Source organism: Budorcas taxicolor, chromosome 12 (genome assembly GCF_023091745.1).
Source record: "Budorcas taxicolor isolate Tak-1 chromosome 12, Takin1.1, whole genome shotgun sequence".
NCBI classification, from domain to species: domain Eukaryota; kingdom Metazoa; phylum Chordata; class Mammalia; order Artiodactyla; family Bovidae; genus Budorcas; species Budorcas taxicolor.
In genome coordinates, this window is record NC_068921.1 from 13,652,841 (window position 1) to 13,680,393 (window position 27,553).

The 27,553-nt window shown below is 43.1% G+C and overlaps 1 protein-coding gene across 1 annotated transcript in view; it reads right to left on the reverse strand.

Moving 5' to 3' along the window:
- The window catches only part of ENOX1 (ecto-NOX disulfide-thiol exchanger 1), a 296,602-nt gene that overhangs the window by 67,027 nt on the left and 202,022 nt on the right, over positions 1-27,553 (reverse strand). The window contains exons 11-12 of the mRNA XM_052649997.1: positions 4,379-4,486; positions 455-511 (exon numbers count right to left, since the gene is read on the reverse strand). Coding sequence (XP_052505957.1) covers positions 455-511; positions 4,379-4,486 — 165 coding nt within the window. The remainder of the gene's footprint in view (positions 1-454; positions 512-4,378; positions 4,487-27,553) is intronic.

The window sequence follows — 27,553 nt, forward strand, 5'->3', positions numbered from 1 at the left end:
TTTTCTGGGAGAAGGAGTTTGCTTTGAACCCTTTTCAGCACAGCAAGCATTTCACTGTGATGGCTATCACAATTATTTCACTACCATCTTCACTGCCAGGCAAACCTAACAAACACACATGCAATACACAACTTATTATCCTGCTGGGTCTCATTCGATTTGCCATCCCAACACCACATTAGTTTACAGCTTTGAAAACATAAAGGGCTCGAATGAATTCATTGAGATTGGAACTTTTATGACAGAGATTAGCTCAAGTACTTCTACGTTGACATTTGGTAACCTAAGCTAATAGTACTTACCCTATTCTATTGTCAAACCACGCATTGGTCATATTGATAGGCTACTGAGAGGTAGGGTTTCTGACTTCCTTTGTGTTAAAAAGTGTTGCCTTCTCATGAGCATTTAATCAACACCAAGCAAGAAAAGCAAATATCAGATTCGGGGTACCTACATTTGTGTCCTCGTGGCTGTGGCCATTGGTCTCGACCAACTCCTTGGTACCCTTCAACTGCAGGTTTAAAGAAAAAAAAGAAACAAAACAAAAACCCGAATGAATAAGCAAGCATATCTATTAAGTGCATATCATCCTGTTAACCCTGATTTATCTGAAGCTACACTTCAGAAAACTTCCAACAAGAAAAAAAACAGAAGGAGCACGTAATTCTAACGAGTCTTACTGAAACCAGCTTGAGGCCAATATTTTATGAAACTTGATGGCTGGCAAAAAAATAAATGGGCCTTGGCCATTCTTTTTAAATAATAAGATTAGAAAGCAGTTTCATAGGCATAAAATGTATAAAATTGGTTCTTAAGAATAATAAATGATTTCATTTCCTCGTTGTATTGCTATTAATTTAAACCCTGCAGTGTTTGCAAGTTGCCGCCAGCTAAATGATGTTATACTAATGATTATTCGAGAGTGATGTATTTTCACTTGTTTTAATGCGCTGCAGCGCTACTGTACGCGTCCTCCTAGGGAACCTATTCGAATGACTGACGTGGTTTCTGGAGGCCTACAGGAAGATGCTTTGCTGCTTTTTGGAAAGGAAGAAATGGGACTTCATCTCCTTGGTCACCGAGGCATTAGAAGAAAAGCTGAGATTTTTACCAGTGCACATCTGAAAATGCCCTTCTCTCTGTTCTCTCTCAGAAGGCTTAGGAGTAATCAGTTATCAGGAGATTTCCTGGAAACCTTTAATTGGCATTTTTATTCCAGCCTGACTTGAAGCAAACATGTGGAGACAGAGAACAAGGGCAAAGGTGAGCAGCCTTGAAGCTGTTTGCTGGTATTTCTTCCTGGCTTATTGCACTTAGGAAGCAGCATCTTCAGCACTCTCTTTTTTTAATGCCTAAAATAAAGCACTCACGGTGCGATATAAATGCTTAAAGTCTGAAAGAAAATAAATGTACCACCACCATGTTTGACTCAGATGTTGGTTCTTTTGGGCTCTGTGTACGTGTCAGCAGGAAAGCTTCTTTGGTTTCTGCAAGGAGATCTCAAACTCTCAGCAAGAAAGCCACCTGCTCTCCAAGCCAAGAGCGGGGCTCTGCCAAAGCCGTGGCGATGTGAAGGGGCTGAGGACGGGGCAGCTGACTGCGGATCCGGACCCGTGGAGCCGAAGAAGGCTCACTTCCACATCACGCTTGAGAAAGAGACATTCTGTCCAGGGGTCCTCAGGGTGGCAGCACGGATGTTTCCGCACACAACAAGGGTGAGGGAGCGCAGGCAACATGTGCGAAACGTGGGAAGCCAAGTGCACCTCGGCAACAGGAAGACCAGCTGGTCAGAGGGCACGAAGGGACTTCAAAACCCCTGCTTTCCGACCTGAGAGTTTTCTTTCCATGGGCGGCCCTCACCATCTCCCTCGCTGCTCATCCCGCCTTGCAACTCATGCTTCCGGGAGTTAAGAGCGGGGCTGGCTCTGAAGACGGTTTTGCTGTTTTTTTCAGCGGAAGGAATGGACTCTATTTAAAGCCCTGTCCCACCTTCACATGTTTCCCAGCACAAACACCCCCATTGCTCTCCTTCTGCTTAAATAAATCCCATTGTCCTGCTTAGTGTTACTTCACTCTGCCCTGTGTGTGTGTGTGTGTGTGTGTGTGTGTGAGATCTCACTCCCCATTTGCCTGCTCTCTGCTGTGGGATCCACACGTGTCCTCCTTGCCTGGGGTGGTGGGCTGGTCTCTCCGCCCTCACCAGCCTACCCCCTGTCCCCTCTGGAGCTGCTGTTCACCTCGAGATGGAGAGGTTGGCAACATGTCTGAGGACACCTGGGCTTAAGAAGAGGGTGTCAAAAAGTGAGTGTTAGTCGCTCAGTCGTGTCCAACTCTTTGCGAACTCATGGACTATAGCCCGCCAGGCTCCTCTGTCCTTGGGATCTCCAAGCAAGAATACTGCAGTGGGTTGCCATGCCCTTCTCCAGAGGATCTTCCCAACCCAGGGACTGAACCCGGATCTCCCACATTGCAGGCGGATTCTTTACCATCTGAGCCACCAGGGAAACCCATGCAGAGGTGGATGTGTTTCTAATTGTACGTGTGTGTAGGTGGGTGGGTGGTGGCTCTACGGGGACAGAAGGAACACGTCCACTGCCTGCTCTCACCTCTAAGATGACTGATGGGGGCACCAGCTGAGGGGCTCCTGGGAAAACAGCAGCCAACGGGCCCTCTTAGACTTCGGTATTCTCGGGGCCTTTGCTTGAAAAAGAGCCATCCCATGAGCACAGCAGATTTTAAAATGCTTCCTCTTCAGTCATACTTCCTAGGTCTTCAATGATCTTAGCTGTTCTGAATCTCTTGCACATCACCCATTTATCTTTTTTTTTTTTTAAGGAATGGAGAATGAAGTGTGATGCTTCACCGAAGCTTACGTGCTCACTGCCCTTTAAAAGTGCGTGTCATGACAAGGATATGGCAATGCGATCTGCAAAACTTAGTGTCTATTTCTACGACTGGGGTTTGGACTTCAAATCAACATAAAGGACTGGAGTCCTTTAGAGGCAGAGGAATTCACCCCTCCTCATCCCAGTAAATCAAAGAGACAGGGAAAGCACACACAAAACAACAAAGCCCAGGGACATGGATGTTTGATCAGGTGCAAATCTGGACCAAATCTGCTCCAGTTTGTTGGAAGCTTTTTCATAATGCAAAGGAAGAAAGAACAGAAGGGAAGAAAGACTGCAGGTCTCTTAGACAGCAGGTCACTGTGAATTTAGTCATCAGGATTTCCCGGTTCAATCTAACTTCTCCAAAACCATACACAGTCAGACTCAGTCTACGCTACCGAAACTGTCTTAATCACATAAAGATAATGATTAGTTTAAGAAAGGATTTTCCTCCAACGCTAAAAAAGCTTATAAACTATCCAATACCTTCAAGGTTCTCTCACAATTCACTGATACTTTTAGAAGAAAGTGACCGAAAATATATTTTCTTGATTTCAAACCATTAAAAAATCATTTGTACAGTGACTGAGTCACAGTGGACTAGGGTCATACTTCCCCAACTTCATAGTTTTTTAAAAAAATCACTTTTGAAGTGATTTATGTTGTACAAAGGACCTCCTCATATATCATGGTGAGTGAAAATTTTAAAGCAATCTAAATTTGACTACCCCCAAAGGGTTGGGGCTACTACATGTGATTTTTTTCCACCTTCCATTTGCCATTCATTACTTCATGGGCAGCCTGTAAAGGCCAGAAATAGGAAAGTATTTCAGGAACTTGCCTGGCTTCTCCTGTGTAGATAACGGGGCTTAGATTTCACTCAGCTGCCAAGCAATCCATCTTACCCTGCTGTAAGACAATACTTTCAAATCCACTTATCAATGTCAGGCCACACTTTAGTATCAGAGAAAGCCAGGATGAAATGATCAGATTTACAAACTTCGTATAAAAGGTCTGTTGCTCACCCTGGCTAGATAAGTGCCCTGATGCATAGAGGAGAGTTTTGTGGGTTTTTTTTTTTTTTTAATGTTGCTATGAATCAGTCTTTTTTATTCAGATGTCTGCAGGAGGACCATGGGCTATGCTAAACTCATTTTCCTCATGATTAGATTTAAGATGAAACTAGCTGCTTGCTCTGAAATTTATCTGCATCACCAATGTTTTAAAAATTAATCAAAATTCATTTGTCTTCTGGAAGAAAGTTTCACAGATTGCTGGAAGGCTTGAATGGCCTAAGAGGTACCAAAGTGAGAACAGAGATGCTGGAGATAAGATAAAAAATCCCACGCAGCAAAGCTGGGAGGTTGGGATGGTCCAGGCTAATCCTACTAGAGATTAACTTCATCCAGTGTTTGCGCACGCGTCAAACACGGGGAAGCGTGTGTCTGTGTTTGAACTGATTCGCGGTCGGAGCTGTGGCTTTCACTTACTTGTTCCTGGAGGACTTTGAGTAATGCTTGCGTGTGTGACTGCTCTTCCTTTGCTTGCTCCAGTTCTGACTTTTTGTTGTTCAACTCCTCCTGGATGGTCAGCAATTGCTGTGAAATTAAAGGATGTTTACGATAAGATAGCAGGCCAACTGGAATATTGTAAGATAATCAGAACATCCACTCCAAAACACAAGAAAAAATTTTGTGCATGCCTTAAAGTGTAATCTGGACTTCAGCTGACTTTTTAAAATGTGCATTTCACATAGGGTAATGAGCATGCAGTTAAGGCCACAGCCTCAGGCTGCTGGTGACACTGATGCACAATGCTTGTGTTAGTGTCTGTGAGGGCACCTTTGTTTCCCTTTGAACAGATGCACGTTTATAAAAATAATGCACGTTAGGTAGGAAGTTAGGCATGAGCAACCAGGGGTGCCCTAGCCAGAAAGGATGCAAGCTGATCTCTAAACCCCATCCCAGAGGCACCCAGGAGAGCTCAGAGACCTGCTGCAAAATAACCAGGGAGACTTTTCCACCTCCTGAACATGTGCCCTAGCACACAGGGGATACAAACTAACCACAGGGGCCTCCTCTAGTAACCTTAGGCAGCTAGGAGCCCATTAAGGGTTCATGAATATTCTACACATATATGCATCTGATTGTAACAGACTCAATTATGAGATGACATACACAACAGAACCTGCTGTTATATAACTTGCGATTGTCAATCAGCCTTGCTGCTGCTGCTAAGTCGCTTCAGTTGTATCCGACTCTGTGCGACCCCATAGACGGCAGCCCACCAGGCTCCCCCGTCCCTGGGATTCTCCAGGCAAGAACACTGGAATGGGCTGCCATTTCCTTCTCCAATGCATGAAAGTGAAAAGTCAAAGTGAAGTCGCTCAGTCGTGTCTGACTCTTAGCGACCCCACAGACTGCAGCCCACCAGGCTCCTCTGTCCATGGGATTTTCCAGGCAAGAGTACTGGAGTGGGGTGCCACTGCCTTCTCCAATCAGCCTTGAGCCTATGCCTATTTGCATTCCCTTCCATTGACTGGTGGTGGGTACAAGCCCTGTTTTGCACAGGGCACAACCAAAGGAGGAGACAGGAAGTATAAAAAGGGGGAAGACAGGAGGTCTTGGGAGAGGACTATGACTCCTTTACGGTTGGCCTGATGCCGTGTCTTGGGGACTATCTGTCTAATAAAAGATCTGTTTCCTTGAGCTGTAACTTGTCTGTTGTTTTAAACCCTTTAGTTCATTGTTCCAAATGTTTGTTGTGACAAGAACCAAGGAAGCAAAATAAACCAACCTGACGTGCAGAATCATGGTAAGAAACGAGAACATTGATAACTGAAGAGATTACATTAAAAAAAAAAAACAAAAAACTAAAAACACTGAAAATAATTAGTCCATGCCCAAGGTTACATCAGTTTACATCAGACCCTACAGCTAGCTTTAGAGTAGCTCTGTAAAGCCGCTTCGCCAGGTGGCTGGGACCACAAACAAGACTTTTACTTTCTCTGTTATGACGGTGATGTTTTATTAGATCAGCAGGACTCTGGTCCAAACTGCAATCAATATATCAGCTGAGAAAACTGCTGATATAAGCTGTCAAAACACTCAGCTATGGCCTGCACTTCTATTTGGAAGCAGGGCACGGAAGGCATTGCTGGAAGCTTGAGCGGTCCTTGCCCCCATCAACTGTAACTCACGCAGAGGCTCACCTGGCCTGCCAGGAGGATGGGGCTGCCCAGCGCTAATTCTCTGTAAAGCAGTTCTCTGTTAATATAGACACAGGCTGGAGAACACATTCAAGAGCTTCCAAACAGGCCCTGGAAACAGTGTGTCTATTCAGAGCTTCTTGACAACAGAGGGCTAGTTTGCAAAGACAAATGTGGGTTTCTTCTGCTCCAGCACAAAACAAGTGGTGCCCTAATGACATGGAAATGTCAGTGCGTAGTCATCTCCACGCCAAGGCTGCTGCTTCTGGGGCTTGACAAGCTGGCTGCAGAGCTGCCTGGCCAGTTCTGAACTACCAAGGCTGGAATAAACACTGGCACTGGATTCCTGGGGCTTAAACCTACCAACTGGAAGGATTAAATCAAATCTTCAAATCCGCTAGTTTAGGGGGTATGTTGAAGACAGGAAGCGCTCAGAAAAACACACTGTATCTTAACCCCTGGGCTTGCTTGTCCTGGCCCCTCACCTGGTGCGGGATATAGATTTAAATATAAACAGTGATTTCCCTGCAGTTTTGAAAACACTCAGTGCTTCTTATTTCACCACCTGCCCCTATCATACATTGCCCATATGAGGCAATACACACAGCCCACACGGGCTCCCTTTAGACGGTATGTGGCTTAATTGTGCACCAATTGATTACAGTGCAGAAACCAGGGGGCCATATTGTACTTTGGCACCATGACAAGTAATGAAAATAACCCTTTCCAAACGGTGGGGAATGATCCTGTTTCCTTATTCTCATTCACCAGCCCCAGAATGGTTCCGAAGGGATCTGGTGCTCTGACTTCCCTGATGCTGAGTGGATTTTTTGTGTCATTAGACAATTTCGAATCCAATCCTGAAGACTCCTTTAAAGATGAGCCGAATGGAGGACAGGGAATTATCTTCAACAGGTCCTGTTCACTCACTGCTGTAAGCGAAGCAGCACAATTGAGAAACAATTGATGTCTGGCTGCAGGGGGCTGGCCACGCTAAGGACGGCGCCCCTGGACAATGGAAAGCCAGGCAGCCGTTAAAAATGAAGTTACACAAGTGTCTCTGGACACAGAAGGAACTCATAATATACCGTTCCCTGCATGAGGGCTTCACTGAATTTTGCAAAACAAAAAAGCATCTGGATACTGTCTGTAGGTGAGTAGGTTCATGGATCTTTCTGTTAGTCTGGCTTATAATTTTCTGGTAAGTCTGGTAAGGAGCAGACACTGCTTTAGTAATAAGAAAAAAAAAAGCAAATGAACTTAATTAAGGTTGAGGAAACGACAAAGAGGAAAACTACTTGGACACAACTCTCAGGTGTCATTACCAACACTGTGAATAAATCAGAGGGGAGGCGAGAACTCTACTGGAGTCTGCCATTTCACCTACACGTTACAACACTGCTTGATTCAAAACATGACTAGTGTGTGCATGTACGCATGCGCGCGTGCGCGCGCGCACACACACACACACACACACACACACACACACACACACACTCTCACTCACTCTCTCTCTTTCTCTCTCTCTCTCTCTCTCCCTTCCCTGGACCTCACTTCCCAGGTTAGCATCTATCTTATCTCATTCTTCCGTGGAATCACGGAATTAAATTAAATTTTTAATTTAAATTGTAATTTCAATTTAATTTTTTAAATCAAAAAGTGTGATTCCAAGGAATCATCTGCATTTCCTTCTCTTCTCATATGCAGGAAACTGTTTTTAATTTCTTTTTTATTTGAATGTGTTTTTCCAAAATATATACTGTTATCTTATGGGTATGCAATTGCATGTAAGTGGCTGTGCCATGTTTCTTGTTTACTATGTTTTTTACTAACCACTATTCCTTTAAGATAACCACGTTGATATGTATCTATCTCTAACGACTGCCTCTGGTAGCTACGTAATAGTCTATGGGGTATGTCCACCCAGGTATACCTATTCCGCTTTCCCAGTGAAGCCCACTCAGATTACCCCCATTTCTTGCCCCATCAGGGCTACAGTGGGAGATGCTGGTGCTTGTCCCTCTGGATCTGTGGGAGACTTTCCCTGGTGTGTATCCAGCACTGGATCTGCTGGTTCACAGGACATGCTTGAGGATTTCACTGCCAAAGTGGCTTTACAGAATGACTGTACAGTCTCCCGCGCACCAGTGCTGGATGAGTTACTGTGCCCACACTTTACATTACCTAGCCTTCTAACATCTGTCAGTCTAATAATATCAAGATTCTTCATCTTTTAAAATCATTTCATACTTTCTCTGATCCCCTGTGATTTTAGGCTTTACTTCCACATGGATACTCTGGGTTTAGAAAAGGCAGAGAAACCAGGGATCAAATTGCCAACATCCGTTGGATCATAGAAAAAGCAAGAGAATTCCAGAAAAACATCTACTTTTGCTTCACTGACTATGCAAAAGTCTTTGTGTGGATCACAACTGTGGAAAATTTTTAAAGAGATGGAAGTATCAGACCACCTTACCTGTCTCCTCAGAAACCTGTATGAGGGTCGAGAAGCAAGAGTTAGAACCAGACATGGAACAATGGACTGCTTCAAAACTGGGAAAGGAGTATGACAAGGCTGTATATTGTCACCCTGTTTATTTAACTTACATGCAGAGTATATCATGCAAAATGCTGCACTGGATGAATCTCAAGCTGGAATCAGGACTGCTGGGAGAAATATCAACAACCTCAGATATGCAGATGATACCATTCTAATGGCAGAAAGTGAAGACAAACTAAAGAGCCTCTTGATGAAGGTGAAAGAGGAGAGTGAAAAGCTGGCTTAAAACTCAACATTAAAAAAACTAAGATCATGACATCTGGTCCCATCAGTACATGGCAAACAGAAGGGGAAAAAGTAGAAACAGTGACAGATTTTATTTTCTTGGGCTCCAAAACCACTGCAGATGGTGACTGCAGCCATGAAACTGATGCTTGCTCCTTGGAAGGAAAGCTATGGCAAACCTAGACAGCATATTAAAAAGCAGAGACATCACTTTGCTGACAAAGATCCATATAGCCAAAGCTATGGTTTTTCCAGTAGTCATGTATGGATATGACAGTTGGACCATACAGAAGGCTGAAGAATTGATGGACCACAAAGATGGATATGACAGTTGATAGATATAAAGTTCTGAAGAATTGATGCTTTTGAATTGTGGTGCTGGAGAAGACTCTTGAAAGTCCCTTGGACTGCAAGGAGATCTAACCAGTCAATTCCAAAGGAAATCAACCCTTAGTATTCACTGAAGTTCTAATACTTTGGCCACCTGATCCGAAGGGCCAACTCACTGGAAAAGACCCTGATGCTGGGGAAGATTGAGGGCAAAAGGAGAAGAGGGTGGCAGAGGATGTGATGATTAGATAGCATCACTGGATATAAATTTGAGCAAACTCCGGGAGATAGTAAAGGACAGGGAAGCCTGGTATGCTGCAGTCCATGGGGTCTCAAAGAGTTGGACACGACTTACTGATTGAACACACACACACAGTGTGTATACATCAATGCTAGTCTCTAAATTTGCCCCAGCCTCCCCTCCCCAACCTAGGACCACAGGTCTGTTCTCTACGGCTGCATCTCTATTCCTGCCACACAAAGAGGTCCATCTGTACCATTCTTCATAAAAAGCAGAGATATTACTTTACTGACAAAGGTCTGTCTAGTCAAAGCTATGGTTTTTCCAGTGGTCATGTATGGATGTGAGAGTTGGACCATAAATAAAGCTGAGCACCAAAGAATTGATGCTTTTGAACTGTGGTGTTGGAGAAGACTCTTGAGAGTCCCTTGGACTGCAAGGAGATCCAACCAGTCCATCCTAAAGGAGATCAGTCCTGAATATTCATTGGAAAGACTGAAGCTGAAGCTGAAACTTCAATACTTTGACCACCTGATGTGAAGAACTGACTCATTTGAAAAGACCCTGATGCTGGGAAAGTTTGAAGGCCGGAGGAGAAGGGGACGACAGAGGATGAGATGGTTGGATGGCCTCACTGATTCAATGGACACGAGTTCATGTAGGCTCTGGGAGTTGGTGATGGACTGGGAAGCCTGGAGTACTGCAGGCAATGGGGTAGCATAGAGTTGGATACAACTGAATGACTGGACTGAACTGTACCATTTTTGTGGGTTCCATATATGTGCAGTAATATATGATATTTCTTTCTTCTGACTCAATTCATTCTGTATGACAGACTCCAGGTTCATCCACATCACTACAAATGACCCAATTTTGTTCCTTTTTATGACCGAGTAGCATTCCATTGTATATGTGTACCGCATCTTCATCCGCTCATCTGGCGATGGACATTGAGGCTGCTTCCATGTCCTGACTATTGTAAACAGTGTTGCAATGAACACTTAAGGCAACTTAAAGAATGCTTTTAGGCTGAAATCAAATCATTTGATGACTTATAATGCAGAAAAGAGCTGCCCCCTCTAGGCAGACAGGGCCCCTCACTAAGGCACCTGGGTGGGCAGTGGAGCAGGGGCTTATTCTCATTCCCATTCACCCGTTTGGCCTGCTGTCCTGTTTAGGGCAAAGCCTGCACAACTGTTTGCAGTAGTTTTGGGTTCTTCCTCAATAAAGACCCCCTCCAATCATCCAAGCAAAGTTAGTTTTCTTTCATCTTCCCAAAGCACTTTTATATGACATATTACAGTTCATAGGAATCTCCCCAGCTAGACTACATCCACCAAGGGTAGAGGCCGTAAATGGATTGCCTCTAACATACAGTAGGTGCTGCATGAATGAGTAAAGAGGTAAATAAATATTTGCTCTGGTTCCCCCAATTCTATGAGATTAAGCCATAATCTAGCAAAAAACAAAACAAAGGAAACCACCCCTCCCCACCCCCCCCCCCCACACCAAACTAAAACAAGTTCAGCAACAAAAACTATTTGATCTATCACTGGGTAACTTCTTGTTCCAGACATATGGGTATATGAAAGCTTCAGAGGAAAACAGCAGTTCCACTAAAGGCATTCTGATTCATTACTCTGAAAGTAATAGATACTGTCCTTAAGCTACAGGGGAATATTTCTTGAAAGTCTAAAGAGGCCCAATCAGTGAATTTATAATTATGTAATTTCTTCCCCATGTCCCACCGAAAAGCAAACAAATAAACCAAAACCGCCACTAGGAAAAACAAAATCAACACACCCCTAGACTACTGTCTGCATTCTTTCAAACTCTTTCTTTTGTTTACAAAACACCAATTCATGAACCTAATATTTATGTATTCAAAACCTCGGTAATTCAGAACTGCTATTCCTTATTTGACTAGATGCCCTATAAAAGCAATGAGATAGTCTGCAACTAGATAATTTAAGTCAGGCTTTCTGGGTCTTTTTTCTCTTGAAATTTATGAAACTGTATAATGTTCTTTCCGGTTTGAATTTTTAAGTACCAAAGTGCCTCAATTACAGAAGTTCACAGGCAGCAAGAACTTAATCAGAAGAGCCTTTCGGTTGGACTGGCTGACTGCAGCATAATTTTAATTTAACATTGGAGAGTGTGGCATTAAACAGATGCACTATTGCATTTTTTGGTGGTTACAACTGACTCTGTTCCAATTAGACAATTATCCATATGCCAATCAAGTGCAAACACTCGGGCGGACAATAACAGGTAAATAAATGCAGTACCTGACACGTCTTGATGTTTCCAGGCCACTGATTTAATAGGGTCATTTGTAATGCTCTTTGGGGATGCAGACTTCGGTGTGTAATGGGTCTTTCTCTCTGACAAATTCAAAGTGCATTACAAATGTTATTTGGAGCCCCAGAATAAGTGAGGTCACATTTCCATTTTTATAGATGGGCAAATCATGGGTGCCCAGAGGTTAAGTCATGGACCTGAAGCCATGGCGTCTCACAAAGATCTACCGCTTGCCCAACTCAATTTCCCTGCTTCAAACTGCACTTTCTACCCTGGCAACCACATCAAACCCTCCATATGAGAGGGAAAGGAGGACACACCAGGTTTGAAACCCTCCTAGCAAGGACTTCCACCTAGGCAGTCACCATTTTCCACTTACGGAGTGAGGCTGTTTTTGTACCTCATGGGACATGCCTTTTATGTATCCTTTGTGAGCAGTATGGTGGATTTCACTTTCCTTTAAAAACTGTAACTCTCTCCTTGTCTTTTTCGCTTATGTTTTATACGTTTGTCACTAAAGTGAAGTCTATATAACTAAAAGATAGTATAAAGTTCGATCCCATGAAAATCATGGACTATGGAGCAAATTCACAGTAGGAAGTACACCAGCAACGTCCGATGATGAGCTGTTGCTTCTTGAGTCACTCAGTCGTGTCTGACATTTTGTGACCCCATGGGCTGCAGCACACCAGGCTCCCCTGTCCTTCTCTATCTCCTGGAGTTTGCTCAAACTCACATCCATTGAGTCGATGATGCCATCCAACCATCTTATCCTCTGTCCCCCCCTTCTCCTCCCGCCCTCAATCGTTCCCAGCATCGGGGTCTTTTCCAATGAGTTGAATGATAAGCAGACGATCACAGAACTGTGATACCTCAGGAATCTTTGGGAGGAGTGGAGAGCTGCTGGGGCATGGAGGTGGTGGTTGGCGTGAAACTGAGAGGGTCCCTAAATGGAACACTGACTTTGTGCCTTTCACGGTGGTGGTGGAGTACTTTCTAAATTTACACTGGTGGCAAGTAACATGAACTTATGCCACGAGGTAGATACACACTGATAGTGACCGCCAACCACACACACAAGGCTCTGCCTGAAGGCAGACAGAGCTAACAGTATTCCTGACAAAGGAGAGAAACCCTGCTTGGGGGAAGGACAGTCAGTTACCACCTGGCACCTACAACATTCACTTTTCTCCTTGGGAGAAGAAAAAAAAAGAAAAGATGGAACTGAACTAGCTTGAATTTTGGGGGTCACATGAGAGGCTAAGACTACTCAAAATGTATTCTAGTTTAAAATGTCACTGGCTTTGGACTTCCCTGGTGGTACAGTGGGTGAGACTCTGCCTGCCAAGGCGGGGGACATGGGTTCAGTCCCTGGTCTGGGAAGATCACGCTTGCTATGGAGCAGCAAAGCCCGGGCACCACAACTAGTGACCCGCATACCTGAGAGCCTGGGCTCCACAACGAGAGAAGCCTCTGCAATGAGAAGCCTGCACACCACGAAAAAGAGCAGTCCCTGCTAGCTGCAGCTAGAGAAAGCCTCGGCAGCCTCAAAGACCCAGAATGGTCAAAAATAAATAAGTAAATAAAATTTTAAAATGTCATCTGCTTCTCCCTGTGGATTAAAGTGCACTTCAATTTACCTTAAGACCAGAGGGTCCACCTGGGCACCTCCCTCTCCACCTCTAGCTCGGTGACCCCTGGGGGAGAAACATCTCTCGGAGAGAGCCCCACCATCCAGATGACTGATAACAGGACTATCGGATCATAGAAATGAAATTGTGCTCCGAGCCTAATATCCTATTACGCCAGGCTATACATATTTAATTTCTTGGGTCTTTCCTCATAAATCAGTTCCTTCAGGCCCTTAATCTCGTCAATATCTTTTCTGATATTGAATTTTAAATGCCACTCTCATTGCTAGGCAGAAAGGCAATCTCTTGCTCATGATGGGATCAGGTTTCATTTACAACTGAGAGATGCTTGGAGTCTGGTGCTATCCCCTGACCCCGCTGTCACAAATCCTGATGTCGGCCGGAGCCAAACAGCCCAAGGGCAGGTCTGACCGGGCTGGTCCTCTGAGAGGTCAAGACCAGGAACCCTGGGGTCATGTCTAGGGGTGCTCTGGGACAGCTCTCGGAGACTGGGGAGAAGGCAGAAGTGTTTTGGGGGGTGTGGATCCTTGGGGGGGGGGGTGGTCCTGTGAAACATGGGCACCCTGCCACCCACCCAGGGCAGTGTGCTATGATGGAGGTCCGCTTCTCTGAATGTATGCATCTGACCCAGGACACACACAGCATGCATACATCAGAGGAAGATCTCAGGAAGTGGGTGAAGGGAAGGAGAGGCTTGTAGATTCTTTGGAGGGGAAGTGTGCAACCCAGAGGGCAAGGGTTTGGAGCAGGAATATTTCCAGGTTCCCTGGGGCTGGTCCCTAACACTGGTACCTCCCTGGTTGCAAGGAAAGGAAAAAAAATCCATGAATTCTGTGAGCTGTGCAAAATTTCCAGAGGGGAGCAGGAACGATGACTGTTAAGACTTCAAGAGTGTGGGAAACACGGGGAACTACTGAGATGAGGATTTGGGGGCCTAAGTATGCAGGCAGTGGTAGGGGTCCCACAGTGGGGCTCTAGGCGCTGTTGGACTCAGTACAGGAAATAAGTAAGTGCAACTGCACAAAACTGGACAAAAATTAAACTATCCAAAGGTCCATCTATTGACTGTCAATGTACCAGCAATTCGAACAAAATTGGACAAAACACTCCATCCTGATAGAAATCCTTTGTTGACCTAAAACCTAAATAGTTGCTGCCTTTACTGTTAAGATTCAACATATATGGAAGCTTCAAATGAGTACTGCTCCATCTCTTACCCTTTAATAAACATACTTAATGTAGAAACTAATTTGGAAAATGTTGGTGTCACATTCTGCTCCCTGCCAACCTTCCCCCACCTCCACAGACTCACACAGGACTCAGCTAAGCCTGGTTTTGGGGTTTAAAAGCACTTGAGCTCATCTAAGACACCCTGTCCCCAACCCCTGCAGCACTACACAAATTCCTAGATTTCTACAGCAGGTTCGAAATAAACAGTGAGAACATAGATGTTGCAAAGACTAAGAACTAGAACTGAGTTACTTTACTTCATTTTACAAGACCCCTTAAAGAAATTTTATGTCAAAAATTGGAAACAGTGAAATGTGGTGAGCACCACGAACCATTTCTTGTTGAGTGCAGAACTGATTTCTTATGTGAAATATTTTTACTGAATTTTCATATTTTACAAGCTGATATAAATTCTTTCAAAATTGTTAACTGTTTGCCTGAAAACTAAAGGACAAATCAAGAAAATGTTACATCAGTGGCACTAACAGTTGTCTAGACTGTACCCTTTGCATTTGGTTTTGTTAAGATTCATGGCAGGAGGAGAAGGGGGTGACAGAGGATGAGATGGTTGGATGGCATCATCAACTTGAGGGACATGAGTCTGAGTAAACTCCGGGAGATAGTGATGCATAGGGAAGCCTGGTTTGCTACAGTCCACGAGTCTGCAAAGAGTCATAACTGGGCAACTGAACAACAACAAACACTCAAAGATCCACGTATTTACTGGCCAATCACATACTGTAATATATTCAGTTCAGTTCAGTCACTCAGTCGTGTCTGACTCTTTGCGACCCCATGAACTGCAGCACGCCAGGCCTCCCTGTCCATCACCAGCTCCTGGAGTTTACCCAAACTCATGTCCATTGAGTCGGTGATTCCATCCAACCATCTCATCCTCTGTCGCCCCCTTGTTCTGCTGCCCTCAGTCTTTCCCAGCATCAGGGTCTTTTCCAATGAGTCAGCTCTTTGCATCAGGTGTCCAAAGTACTGGAGGTTCAGCTTCAGCATCAGTCCTTCCAATGAATATTCAGGACTGATTTCCTTTAGGATGGACTGGTTGGATCTCCTTGCAGTCCAAGGGACTCTCAAGAGTCTTCTCCAACACCACAGTTCAAAAGCATCAATTCTTCAGCACTCAGCTTTCTTTATAGAGACATACTGTAATATATTAACTATAATCAAAATACCAAAGTTCAAACTGCTAAGTGAGGTAAAAAAAAAGATTTAATAGATAGTTGAGATTTTTCTCCCTTTTCATTATACTATTTTATTAAAATTCTGTAGGCATAATATATGTGAAATTCAATATCAGAAAAATTTCACTGTATTTCTTTCTTGGCCATTATTATTACTTGTTTCATTTCATGATTATTACTGAAAATAAGCCTGTCACATAGAGGAGGAGGATGTTTAAAATCGGATCCTCCCTGACTGTCAAGTTACACCAGGCACACAGCTGGCAGGCAGCCCACTGTCTGGGCAGGAGAGGAGATCATGACCTTGGGGTGGAGGACTGTGTCATCAGACAGGGTTTTAGAGACCATTTCCATTACTTGGATATCCTCTTGGGAGGGCCTTGTGTGAAAGACAAGATACTTTCTGGCATTTGTACAATCCAGTAGAGTTACTTAACCATGATACATGATACCCCAATAAGGCAACATTATGAAAAGAAGTACAGCCAAGGTTTGGTGAAAAGGCCAAAAAAAAAAAAAAAAAAGAGAAAGAAGCCCCAGATAACCATTTCAAGGTTAATATGGTTAGCTCTGTTGCTGACGTGCTGTGTGACCTTGAGCAAGCCACTTACTGCTCTGGTTTCCTCTTTCCCTCGCAACTGTCTCATGAGGAATGATGTATCATTTGCAAAGCAACACATCAATTAATGTCCTGCTTACTGGACTCATGAAGATAACAAAAAGGGTTTGGAAGACTCTAAAATCTGTTTTCTCTTCTTCAGATGATTTTTTAATAGTGTAGTTTGCAGGGTCATTTTAACCTCCCGTCTTTCACTTTCCTCACATGTTATACAAAGATGACAGTACTCACGAGAGGGATATTATGAGACTAAAGAATATCCATTAAGTATGGGAGGCTCCTTGAATGGCAAAGGGTACCAAGTTAAATGAAAGCGCTGTCACTATCCTCTTTGCAAAAATGGAGAGACTAAGGTCAGGTGACTTTTAACTTCCATGAGTGGGCACTCTTGGGGATTAATATTCAGAGACAAGGTCTGCTGTTCAGGCCCATCCTAGCCAGGCCAGTTGTCCTCCTTCAGCCAATTTTCAAAACACAGGGCCAGCCAACATGAATTAACACCATTCATGCAGTTCCCAAGAAAAGGTGTCAACTGCTTTGCCAGAGTAGGAATACAGATCGGTGATGCGCTCTCTGTTGCCTCTGCTGGCAATTTTGCTGCAAATGATAATCCAATTTGCTGGGATTTATTTACTCTTATCACTTTTTCTGGGGGGGGTAATTATATAAGGTGGTCATCACCCCAGCCTCTGGGCACATGTACAGCTGTTAATGTAGAAATTTAAAATATTAACATGCTTTCCAGCCAGGTTGGCCCATTTACTTCCAACAAGCACGGAATTGCACAGCTGGGTCTTGAATCGCGCCCCAAAGGCCAACAGAGATTTGTTCTTTCTCTGCAGAGTTTATAACCCAGTCATGAGCAAGCTTGTAGCTAGAAAATCCTTTTATGGATGACTTGTGACCACAATTCTGTGGCCATCTCTGAAGGGGACTGATGCAAAGTGATCTGGGCCTCATTCAGGACAGCCCATGGAGAGCAAAGCGTGTTGGCTGTAGTATCAACAAAAGATGCTACCACCATCACTGGCCACCTGGGCTGCAGTTTTAGACATAAACATTTAAAAACAATTATTTTTAAATTCATTTGTTATTAATTGAAGGATAATTATAGTACTGTGTTGGATTCTGCCATACAGCCACATGGTTCAGCCATAGGAATACATATGTCCCCTCCCTCTTGAGCTGCCCTTGCCCCTCCCACTCTAGGTTGTCACAGAGCCCTGATTGGAGTTCCCTGAGTTATACAGCAAATTCCCACTGGCTACCTATTTTACATAAGCTAGTGTATGTTTCCATGCTACGCTCTCCAAGGAATGCCCATTTTGAATTAATGGTTAAGGGTAAGAATGCAAGTTGTGGTTTTGAGAGATTTTAGTTGAGTCCCAGTTGGTGAGAAAGCTGTCATGATCTAACATGTGCTGCATATAAATGAGAGAAAATAACCCCTGAAAGTTTTATCTCTACATCAGCCACAGATGTCTGACAAAGGATGGACATGGGTCATCACCTATGTTACTTAACTCTTGATTAATGGAAGAACTTCAGTGACGCCAACTCAATGACAATATCCTCAATTTTCCTTTGTTAACACAAGTTAATGTTTTTACGGCTAGGAGACTCACACATCCAGGGGCAGGGTGAGAAGTGCCCCTGAACTGAGAGCAACTCTTTAGGTGGCCCTGCAACAAGGTTTGTAAAAACTGGGCACATTCACCTGTCACAGAAGACGTGGGAGGCAGAGGACATCTGCTCATCCTCCGAAGTTTCCACGTTACTTTACTATACCGGGGCTGGTCTGGAACCCCACATCAGGAGTCTCAGAGTAACTGGAACCTTCTGGAGGTCTCCAAGCTTCACTGGTTTCTGGCTCCAGGGCCATGTCTTGGGGAGACAGGTGAGGGCCTCAGCAGATAAGAACAGATTCCCTGGACTTCCCTGGTGGTCCAGTGGTTAAGAATCCGCCTGTCAGCACGGGGTACATGGGTTTGATCCCTGGTCTGGGACGATTCCACATGTCGTCAGGCAACTAAGCCTGAGCTCTGCAACAAGGGAAGCCACTGCAGTGAGAAGCCTGCACCACAACCAGAGAGTAGCTCCCGCTTGTCAGAGCGAGGGGGCAGCAACGGAGACGCAGACATCGAGAACAGACTAGCAGACGCGGCAGGGAGCGGGGCGGGGCAAACTGAGAGACCAGCCCTGGAACGCACACACTCAGTTCAGTTCAGTCGCTCAGTCATGTCCGACTCTTTGAATCGCAGCACGCAAGGCCTCCCTGTCCATCACCAACTCCCGGAGTTCACTCAGACTCACATCCATCGAGTCAGTGATGCCATCCAGCCATCTCATCCTCGGTCGTCCCCTTCTCCTCCTGCCCCCAATCAGAGTCTTTTCCAATGAGTCAACTCTTCGCATGAGGTGGCCAAAGTACTGGAGTTTCAGCTTTAGCATCAGTCCTTCCAAAGAAATCCCAGGGCTGTCTCCCTTAGAATGGACTGGTTGGATCTCCTTGCAGTCCAAGGGACTCTCAAGAGTCTTCTCCAACACCACAGTTCAAAAGCATCAATTCTTCAGCACTCAGCTTTCTTCACAGTCCAACTCTCACATCCATACATGACTACTGGAAAAGCCATAGCCTTGACTAGATGGACCTTTGTTGGGAAAGTAATGTCTTTGCTTCTTAATATGTTGTCTAGGTTGGTCATAACTTTTCTTCCAAGGAGTAAGTGTCTTTTAATTTCATGGCTGCAGTCACCATCTGCAGTGATTTTGGAGCCCCAAAAAATAAAGTCAGCCACTGTTTCCATTGTTTCCCCATCTATTTCCCATGAAGTGATGGGACCAGATGCCATGATCTTAGTTTTCTGAATGTTGAGCTTTAAGCCAACTTTTTCACTCTCCTCTTTCACTTTCATCAAGAGGCTTTTTAGTTCCCCTTCACTTTCTGCCATAAGAGTGGTGTCATCTGCATATGTGAGGTTATTGATATTTCTCCTGGCAACCTTGATTCCAGCTTGCGCTTCTTCCAGCCCAGCGTTTCTCATGATGTATACATTACTCTATGTAAAACTAGATAGCCAATGGGAATTTGCTGTTTGATGCAGGGAGCTCAAATCTGGTCTTCTGTGACAATCTAGACGGGTGGGATGGGGTGGGTGGTGAGAGGGAGGTTCGAGAGAGAGGGGACACATGTATCCCTATGGCTGGTTCATGCTGACCATGAATCAGATCAACAGAGCCAACACAATACTGTAAAGCAATTACTCTCTAATTACAAATAAATAAATTTGAATTAAAAAATAAAGCCCACACATAGTAATAAAGACCCAGCACAACCACAAGCAGCTCATATACCAGAATAACAAACAACCCAATCAAACAGTGGGCAAAAGACCTAAACAGGCATTTCTCCAAAGAAGACAAACAGACTGCTAATAAACACATGAAAAGATGCTCAACATTGCTCATTATTAGAAAAAGGCAAACCAAAACTACAATGAGTTATCACCTCACGTTGGTCAGAATGCCCATCATCAAAAAATCCACAAACAAGTGCTTGAGGGTATGAAGAAAGGAAACACCCTTGCACCGTTGGAAGGAATGTAAATTGATACGGCCACTATGGAAGACAGAATGGAGATTCCTTACAAAACTAGGAATAAAACTACTACATGAACCAGCAATCCCGCTACTAGGCATATACCCTGAGGAAACCATAACTGAAAGACACATGTACCCCAATGTTCACTGCAGCACTATTTATAATAGCTAGTACATGGAAGCAACCTAGATGTTCATCGACAGATGAATGGATAAAGAAGCTGTTGTTGGATAAAGAAGGGTGGTGTCATACGCATATCTGAGGTTATTGATACTTCTTCTGGCAATCTTGATTCCAGCTTGTGCTTCCTCCAGCTTGGCATTTCACATGATGCACTCTGCATATAAGTTAAATAAGCAGGGTGACAATATACAGCTTTGACATACTCCTTCCCCGATTTGGAATCAGTTTGTTGTTCCATGTCCAGTTCTAACTGTTGCTTCTTGACCTACATACAGATTTCTCAGGAGGCAGGTGAGGTGGTCTGGTATTCACATCTCTTGAAAAATTTTCCACAGTTTGTTGTGATCCATACAGTCAAAGGCTTTGGTGTAGTCAATAAAGCAAAAGTAGATCTTTTTCTGGAACTCTCTTACTTTCTCAGTGATCCAGTGGATGTTGGCAATCTGATCTCTGGTTCCTCTGCCTTTTCTAAATCCAGCTTGAACATCTGGAAGTTCACGGTTCACGTACTGATGAAGCCTGGCTTGGAGAATTTTGAGCATTCCTTTGCTAGCATGTGAGATGAGTGCAATTGTGCAGTAGTTAGAACATTCTTTGGTATTGCCTTTCTTTGGGACTGGGATGAAAACTGACCTTTTCTAGTTCTGTGGCTAGAGTTTTCCCAAACTTGCTTGCATATTGAGTGCATCACCTTAACAGCATCAGCTTTTAGGTTTTGAAATAGCTCAACTGGAATTCCATCACCTCCATTAGCTTTATTCATAGTGATGCTTCCTAAGGCCCATTTGACTTCACATTCCAGGATATCTGGCTCTATGTGGGTGATCACACCATTGTGGTTATCTGGGTCATGAAGATCTTTTTTGTATGGATCTTCAGAGTATTGTTGCCACCTCTTCTGAATATCTTCTGCTTCTGTTAGGTCCATACCACTTCTGTCCTTTATTGTGCCCATCTTTGCATGAAATGTTCCCTTGATATCTCTAATTTTCTTGAAGAGATCTCTAGTCTTTCCCATTCTGTTTTTTCCCTCTATTTCTTTGCACTGATCACTGAGGAAGGCTTTCTTATCTCTCCTTGCTATTCTTTGGAACTCTGCATTCAGATGGGTATATCTTTCCTTTCCTCCTTTGGAATGGAGTATTACTTAGTAATATTCCATTTTCCACTGTCTCCTTAGTAATGGAATATTATTCAGACATAAAAAGGAACATATTTGAGTCAGTTCTAATGAGGTGGATGAGTCTAGAGTCTATTATACAGAATGAAGTCAGAAAGAGAAAAAGAAATATCATACATTAATGTATATATATGGAATCTAGAAAGATGGTGCTGATGGACCTATTTGCAGAGCAGCAATGGAGATGGAGACATAGACAAGAGACTCACGACCGTGGTGGGGTGGGGAGGAAGCGGGGGGTGAATGGAGAGAGTAGCGTGGAAGCGTGCACACTGCCAGGCATAAAGCAGTCAATAGGAACCGGCTGTATGACTCAGGGAACTGAAACTGGGGCCCTGTAATAACCTAGACCAGTGGGATGGGCAAGGAGGTGGGCGGGTGGGGACATACATATAACTATGATTGATTCATGGTGATGAATGGCAGAAACCAATGCAATATTGTAAAAACAATTACCCTTCAATTAAAAGTGAATAAATTAGAATAAAAGTAAATAAAATATATATATAATATTTCAAAAGGAGCAGTTTCCCTGAGGTGCTTTAACCACCTGCAGGCATCCTCGGAGGCAGCTACTTAGCCTCTGGACTACCTGAGGCTTGCTAGTCTCTGAATTGTAGACTGTCATAAAGGGAAAAGAAAAAAAAGAAAAGACAAAACCCCAGCAAGAGTAGCAGCAGCTGCATTAGAAAAGCTCAACAGAGACCGCCTCTGTGAAATGCGCCACATGTTCTTAATATCTGGGGCTGAGATCCATCGGGTAAAATGAGATACAGTACCACCCATTTTGCATAGATCTCAAGGACGCAGACAGAAAATTACCATTTTAAACCAATTTTCTCTGCTTCTGAAACATTAAACATAGGAAGCATTAAAGAAGTGAGCTGAATCTCTCAGAGCCTTTACAATAAATGGTGTCAGCATGGCCATGAATGATAACAGCAGAAAAAGGCTCCCAAGGTATAAAAATTAAGAGAAATTAAAGCTGTAGTTCCACACTTAGTATCAACATCAATCTACCCTGTAATGATGTCTTTCTCCAGCCTCAGCAACCCCTCAGCTAGAGATCAGAGACTGCATGCAATTGAACATTGCAGGTGGGAAGTCTACCTATGTCCTTTTACTGAAAATTTCAACCACAGGTTTTGCCGAAGTCAGCAGAAGGACCATCGTCTAACAAGGATGATCAGCATGTGTGATATATACCCCATTAACAAGCATTCTAGAAATAGGAAAATCAACACCAAGATGACTGTTGATGACTTTAATTTTTTTCAAAAGGAAACAAAAAAGAAGCCACATTTTTAGGGTCTGCCAATAGACTTTGCGTAGCAATGATTTTTGCTTCCAAAGGACAATTTGAAAATGTAAATCATGATACAGGCAAGTGACATAAAGCAGTTACATTCTAGTCCAAGTGATTATATCAGGATTAAGAAGGATTATGTAAGGATTACATTGGGAAGGTTATAAAAAAAAAATCACTTGTTTTGTCACTGAGTTCACTGAAGATAATCTTGTAACAAGATATGAAGGTTTTCTTTTATTCCAAGTTGTTACAATCTTCATTTTTTACTTAGTTTTGTATTAATATTATGAATGGATATTCAGTAGCTGTTAAAAAGATTGTTTTATTCTGACTTAACCTGTTAATGGGGTTACATTATATTAATAGACTTTTATAATATTGAACCAACCTTGAATTCCTGGAATAAATCCAGTAGGGTGGTTTATAAAATACTAGATTAACTTTAAATTTAAATTTAATTTTAAATCTAAGCTCATAAGTGTGACTGACCTGTAATTCCTCCACCCTTCTCGTTTTTTCTGCCTTTGTCCTGTTTTGGTATCGAGTGTACTATTTATACCAGCCTTATGAGTTAGTTGGAAAGCTTTTGTTCCTCTTCTATTATCTGAACAATTCTGTAAAAGATTGGCATAATTTTCATTGAATATTTGGTAGAACTTTTCTGTAAATCCATTTTGGATCTGTTGCTTTGATATGAGGTTTTAAGCTACTACCTCCAGTTTTTAAAATGAGATCATCCAGGCTTTCGATTTTTCCCTGATTTAATTTTAACACATTTTTTTTTCCTTTTTAGGGATCTTTCCATATCACCTGAGTTTAAAAACTTGCCGTAAAGCTAGTCCTGATTTTTTCATAGGTCTTTAATCTCTGTCATATCTACAGTTGTAATTCATTTTCTTTAAAAATATTATTTATTATTCTCATGTTGCCAAATATTTCTATTCTATCAGTCTTTTCAAATAAGCAGCAACTGCCTTTGCTGATCTTCTGCAGCATATGACTCTGTTTCTTTAGTAAGTTCTGTGCTTATCTTTACTTATCTTTCCTTCTTTGTGTTTATTCTTTTAAAATAAGAATTCAATGCTTACTTCTGTTTCCAATTCTCTTTTTTCCTAAAACAGACATTTAAAGTTTAAAATTTTTCCTCTAGGTTCTGTTTTAGCTGCATCCCACAAGTTTTGATATGTTGTGTTTTAATGATCAATTATCAAGTATTTTAAAATTACAATCCTGATTTCTTTTTAGATCTGTGGATTTGGGTGTTTTAAAATTTCTAAGTATACAGAATTTATTTTAGTCATCTTTTGTGACATCGATTCTTAACAATTTTAATGTGGTCAGAAAATATAACAGCATCACTTTGAAATTTATTGATATTTGCCTTAAGGTCTAGTATGGAATTAATTTTTGTAAACATTCCAGAAATATTTGAAAAGTACAGTTTTCTGAACAGGTCCTGCTAAGCAACAGTGTAGGAATCAACACAATATTGTAAAGCAATTATCCTCCAATTAAAAATAAATAAATTTTTTAAAAGAGTGTAGGAGCTGAATGCTATGGAAATGCTTCATCTACTGCAAACATCGGCAGGAAGAGCAAGAGGAAGGGAACAGCAGAGCTGCTTTAAAAAGTGTCCTTATTCCCTGCCATCCTTTAAGGTCTTTCACTAAAGAGTGGGCTTGGCATGTCGCCATTGTCCTTTAAAGTCACAGTGTGTGATATAACCTCACTTTCAAAAGATTAGGAAAAATAATTAGGAAGAAATTTTAAGCACCATGCTACCTGGATTGGCGCTTTCTTACTACTCTTTCTAAGCCTTGGATCCTTGATACGCATGATATACATGTCAGCTCTCAGGATGCAAGGCTCTCAAAACATCTGGATGGTAGCAAACAGTCTGAACAGAAACACGTGTGACTGTATGTACACATACTCAGTGCAAGTGAAGACAGAATGGCTGTTTCCTGAGGTTGGAGTCATTCTTTCAGAGCCCCGGGGCCATGCCTGTAGTACTCGGTGAGCTCAGCAACTAGTAAGCCTTAGTATCTAATAGCAGCAGACAGCATCCATGACTTCTAAAGACAGAAGGACTCAAAAAACCCTTACACTTCAATGAAGACTTGTCAGAAAGTGGGGTCTACTCAGTCAGTGAGATGAGGTTATTATGTATTTGGGCATGACTAGGCCTTGAAAGAAAAGTTATGACCAACCTAGATAGCATATTCAAAAGCAGAGACATTACTTTGCCAACAAAGGTCCATCTAGTCAAGGCTATGGTTTTTCCTGTGGTCATGTATGGATGTGAGAGTTGGACTGTGAAGAAGGCTGAGCACTGAAGAATTGATGCTTTTGAACTGTGGTGTTGGAGAAGACTCTTGAGAGTCCCTTGGACTGCAAGGAGATCCACCCAGTCCATTCTGAAGGAGATCAGCCCTGGGATTTCTTTGGAAGGAATGATGCTAAAGCTGAAACTCCAGTACTTTGGCCACCTCATGCGAAGAGTTGACTCATTGGAAAAGACTCTGATGTTGGGAGGGATTGGGGGCAGGAGGAGAAGGGGACGACAGAGGATGAGATGGCTGGATGGCATCACTGACTCGCTGGACGTGAATCTGAGTGAACTCTGGGAGTTGGTGATGGACAGGGAGGCCTGGCGTGCTGCGATTCATGGGGTCGCAAAGAGTCAGACACGACTGAACGACTGAACTGAACTGAGGAGAAGCAGCAGATATTAAGAATCAGGGAAGCTGGTTTACAGATTTTAATAGCTGAGACTAAAATATGTGTGGTGACTCAACAATTTGTTCTTTACTTCATCCATTCTTTACTCAGAGAGTTGCTGGATATATAAAAAATAAAAATTAGCCTTAAAAGATGGACCTTAGGGGCCAGAATTAATCTCTATTCTACTATCAGAAGAAAAAAGAGACTGACAGTTATTTAACATGTTGGGGGAAGGGTCATAGCCCCCTGTGTCTCAGTTCATTTTCCAGGGGGTAGGAGACCAATATGAATGAATGTAAAAGGAAAAGATTCTCAGAATGCAAGCATGAGCAGGCGGAGCCAGGAGCCAAGGACTGAGAACCAGGAGCCGTGAGGAGCAGGAGGTGAGCTCGGGGTTTGAGGGTAGGGCTTAGCTCAGTGACTTCAACTCTATTTGCTGAAAATTAGGAAATAAGTGTGCTGGATTAGGGGGCTCAGCAATGCCCCTCTTAGCTCTAACCCTAACCCTAACCCTGCAAAACTGTGTTTCCAAGTTTTCTTGTGGTTACCACGGTGGTAACAATCTCTTGCTGTGCTGAAATTGAGCCTGTGCCCAGTGCAAAATTTATATGGAAAGCAAAATTCCCATTATCAACATATGCTAGCTTGTTTTTTATACTGTGGGTGGGCCATGAGAAATGACAAGAAAACTGTGAACCTAAAATCAAGCATATCAATCACGAGCTGGGCAGAAAAAGCAGACTAAAAAGACCAGCCTAGTCAATTAAGATCCAAGGGTTCAGGAGGGAAAGATCAGACTTGAGAGTGCGCCTTAAGTGAGCTGGTGATTCTCGGAAATCTGAGCTCATGTTATCCTGTGTAGAGGGGTGAAACTTCATCCAGAACACTCCTTTTCTCTTTCTCCCTGAATGATAAATAAGAGGACTACTTGGGGAGTCCTGGGGAAAATCATTTTGTAAAGAGAAACTCGGCACAACACCCTTTTTATGGACTTTAGAGTTACATCATTACCAAGATTTTCCTGAAATAAACTGTGAGTAGCACTGGAGATGGGAAATACACGTCACTAGGGAAGAAATATTGCAGAAGGAAATGGCAACCCACTGCAGTGTTCTTGCCTGGAGAATCCCAGGGACAGGGGAGCCTGGTGGGCTGCCGTCTATGGGGTCGCACAGAGTCGGACACAACTGAAGCGACTTAGCAGCAGCAGGGAAGAAATATAAACCCAGGGGAAAAGAAGACAAGATACACAGAGAATTAGTGAAGGACAAAATTGCAGGGCACCACTCTGTGTTTAAATTATTAAAAAATGTATAATGTACTGGTTCAGGAAATGACTTTGGAAAAAATGTAAATCACGGGTGAAAACATATATCTCTACCACCGGGAACGAGAGCCCTGGGGCTTGCCAGTGAAAGTCTTCTGACTGGAATACGTGAGTGACACCAGCTTAAAATAAAGTGGTGGTGAGGAGGAGGAGGAGGACATAAAACCATGAAGTGTGTATGCATGGAGGGGACAGCAGCATGAACTACACGTGTAATCACAATGCATTACAAAACAAACCAAAGAAGGAAAAAAGTGAAAATAAAGGCATGAAGTGTCATTCTGCTCATCTCTCATTTATAAGTACCGCTTGTAATGCCCATTCCTTAGAAACCTATAACCAGAGCGCTAATATACTTTCTCCTTTTATATCTTCCACAGTACTTCCAGAAAATAAAGCTGCTCTGGCCATTTACTAAGTGTGTGTGCACACGTGTGTCTGTGTGTGTGTATGTGAGACACAGAGTGGGTGAGACAGACAGACAGACTGACCCAGCGATACACAGAGAGGAAACGGAAACTGGAGAGGTGATCACCAGACTGAGGAAGCTGCATCCATCGAGTTAAGAACTTCATGAGGCAGGGTCTTTTCAGCGATCAATTGAGTGAAGTGGGTGGTTTATAAAGGGAGGGCCAGACTGGGCACTAACTTTGTTTAAGCTTCCCTTGGTGACTATTCCGGGTGCTTTGTTAAACAGAGGAGAAAACGTAGTCTTTAACTAACCATTCCAACATCTTGGTACTGAATTCCCAGCTCCACTCTTTGGCTACAATTCCAGA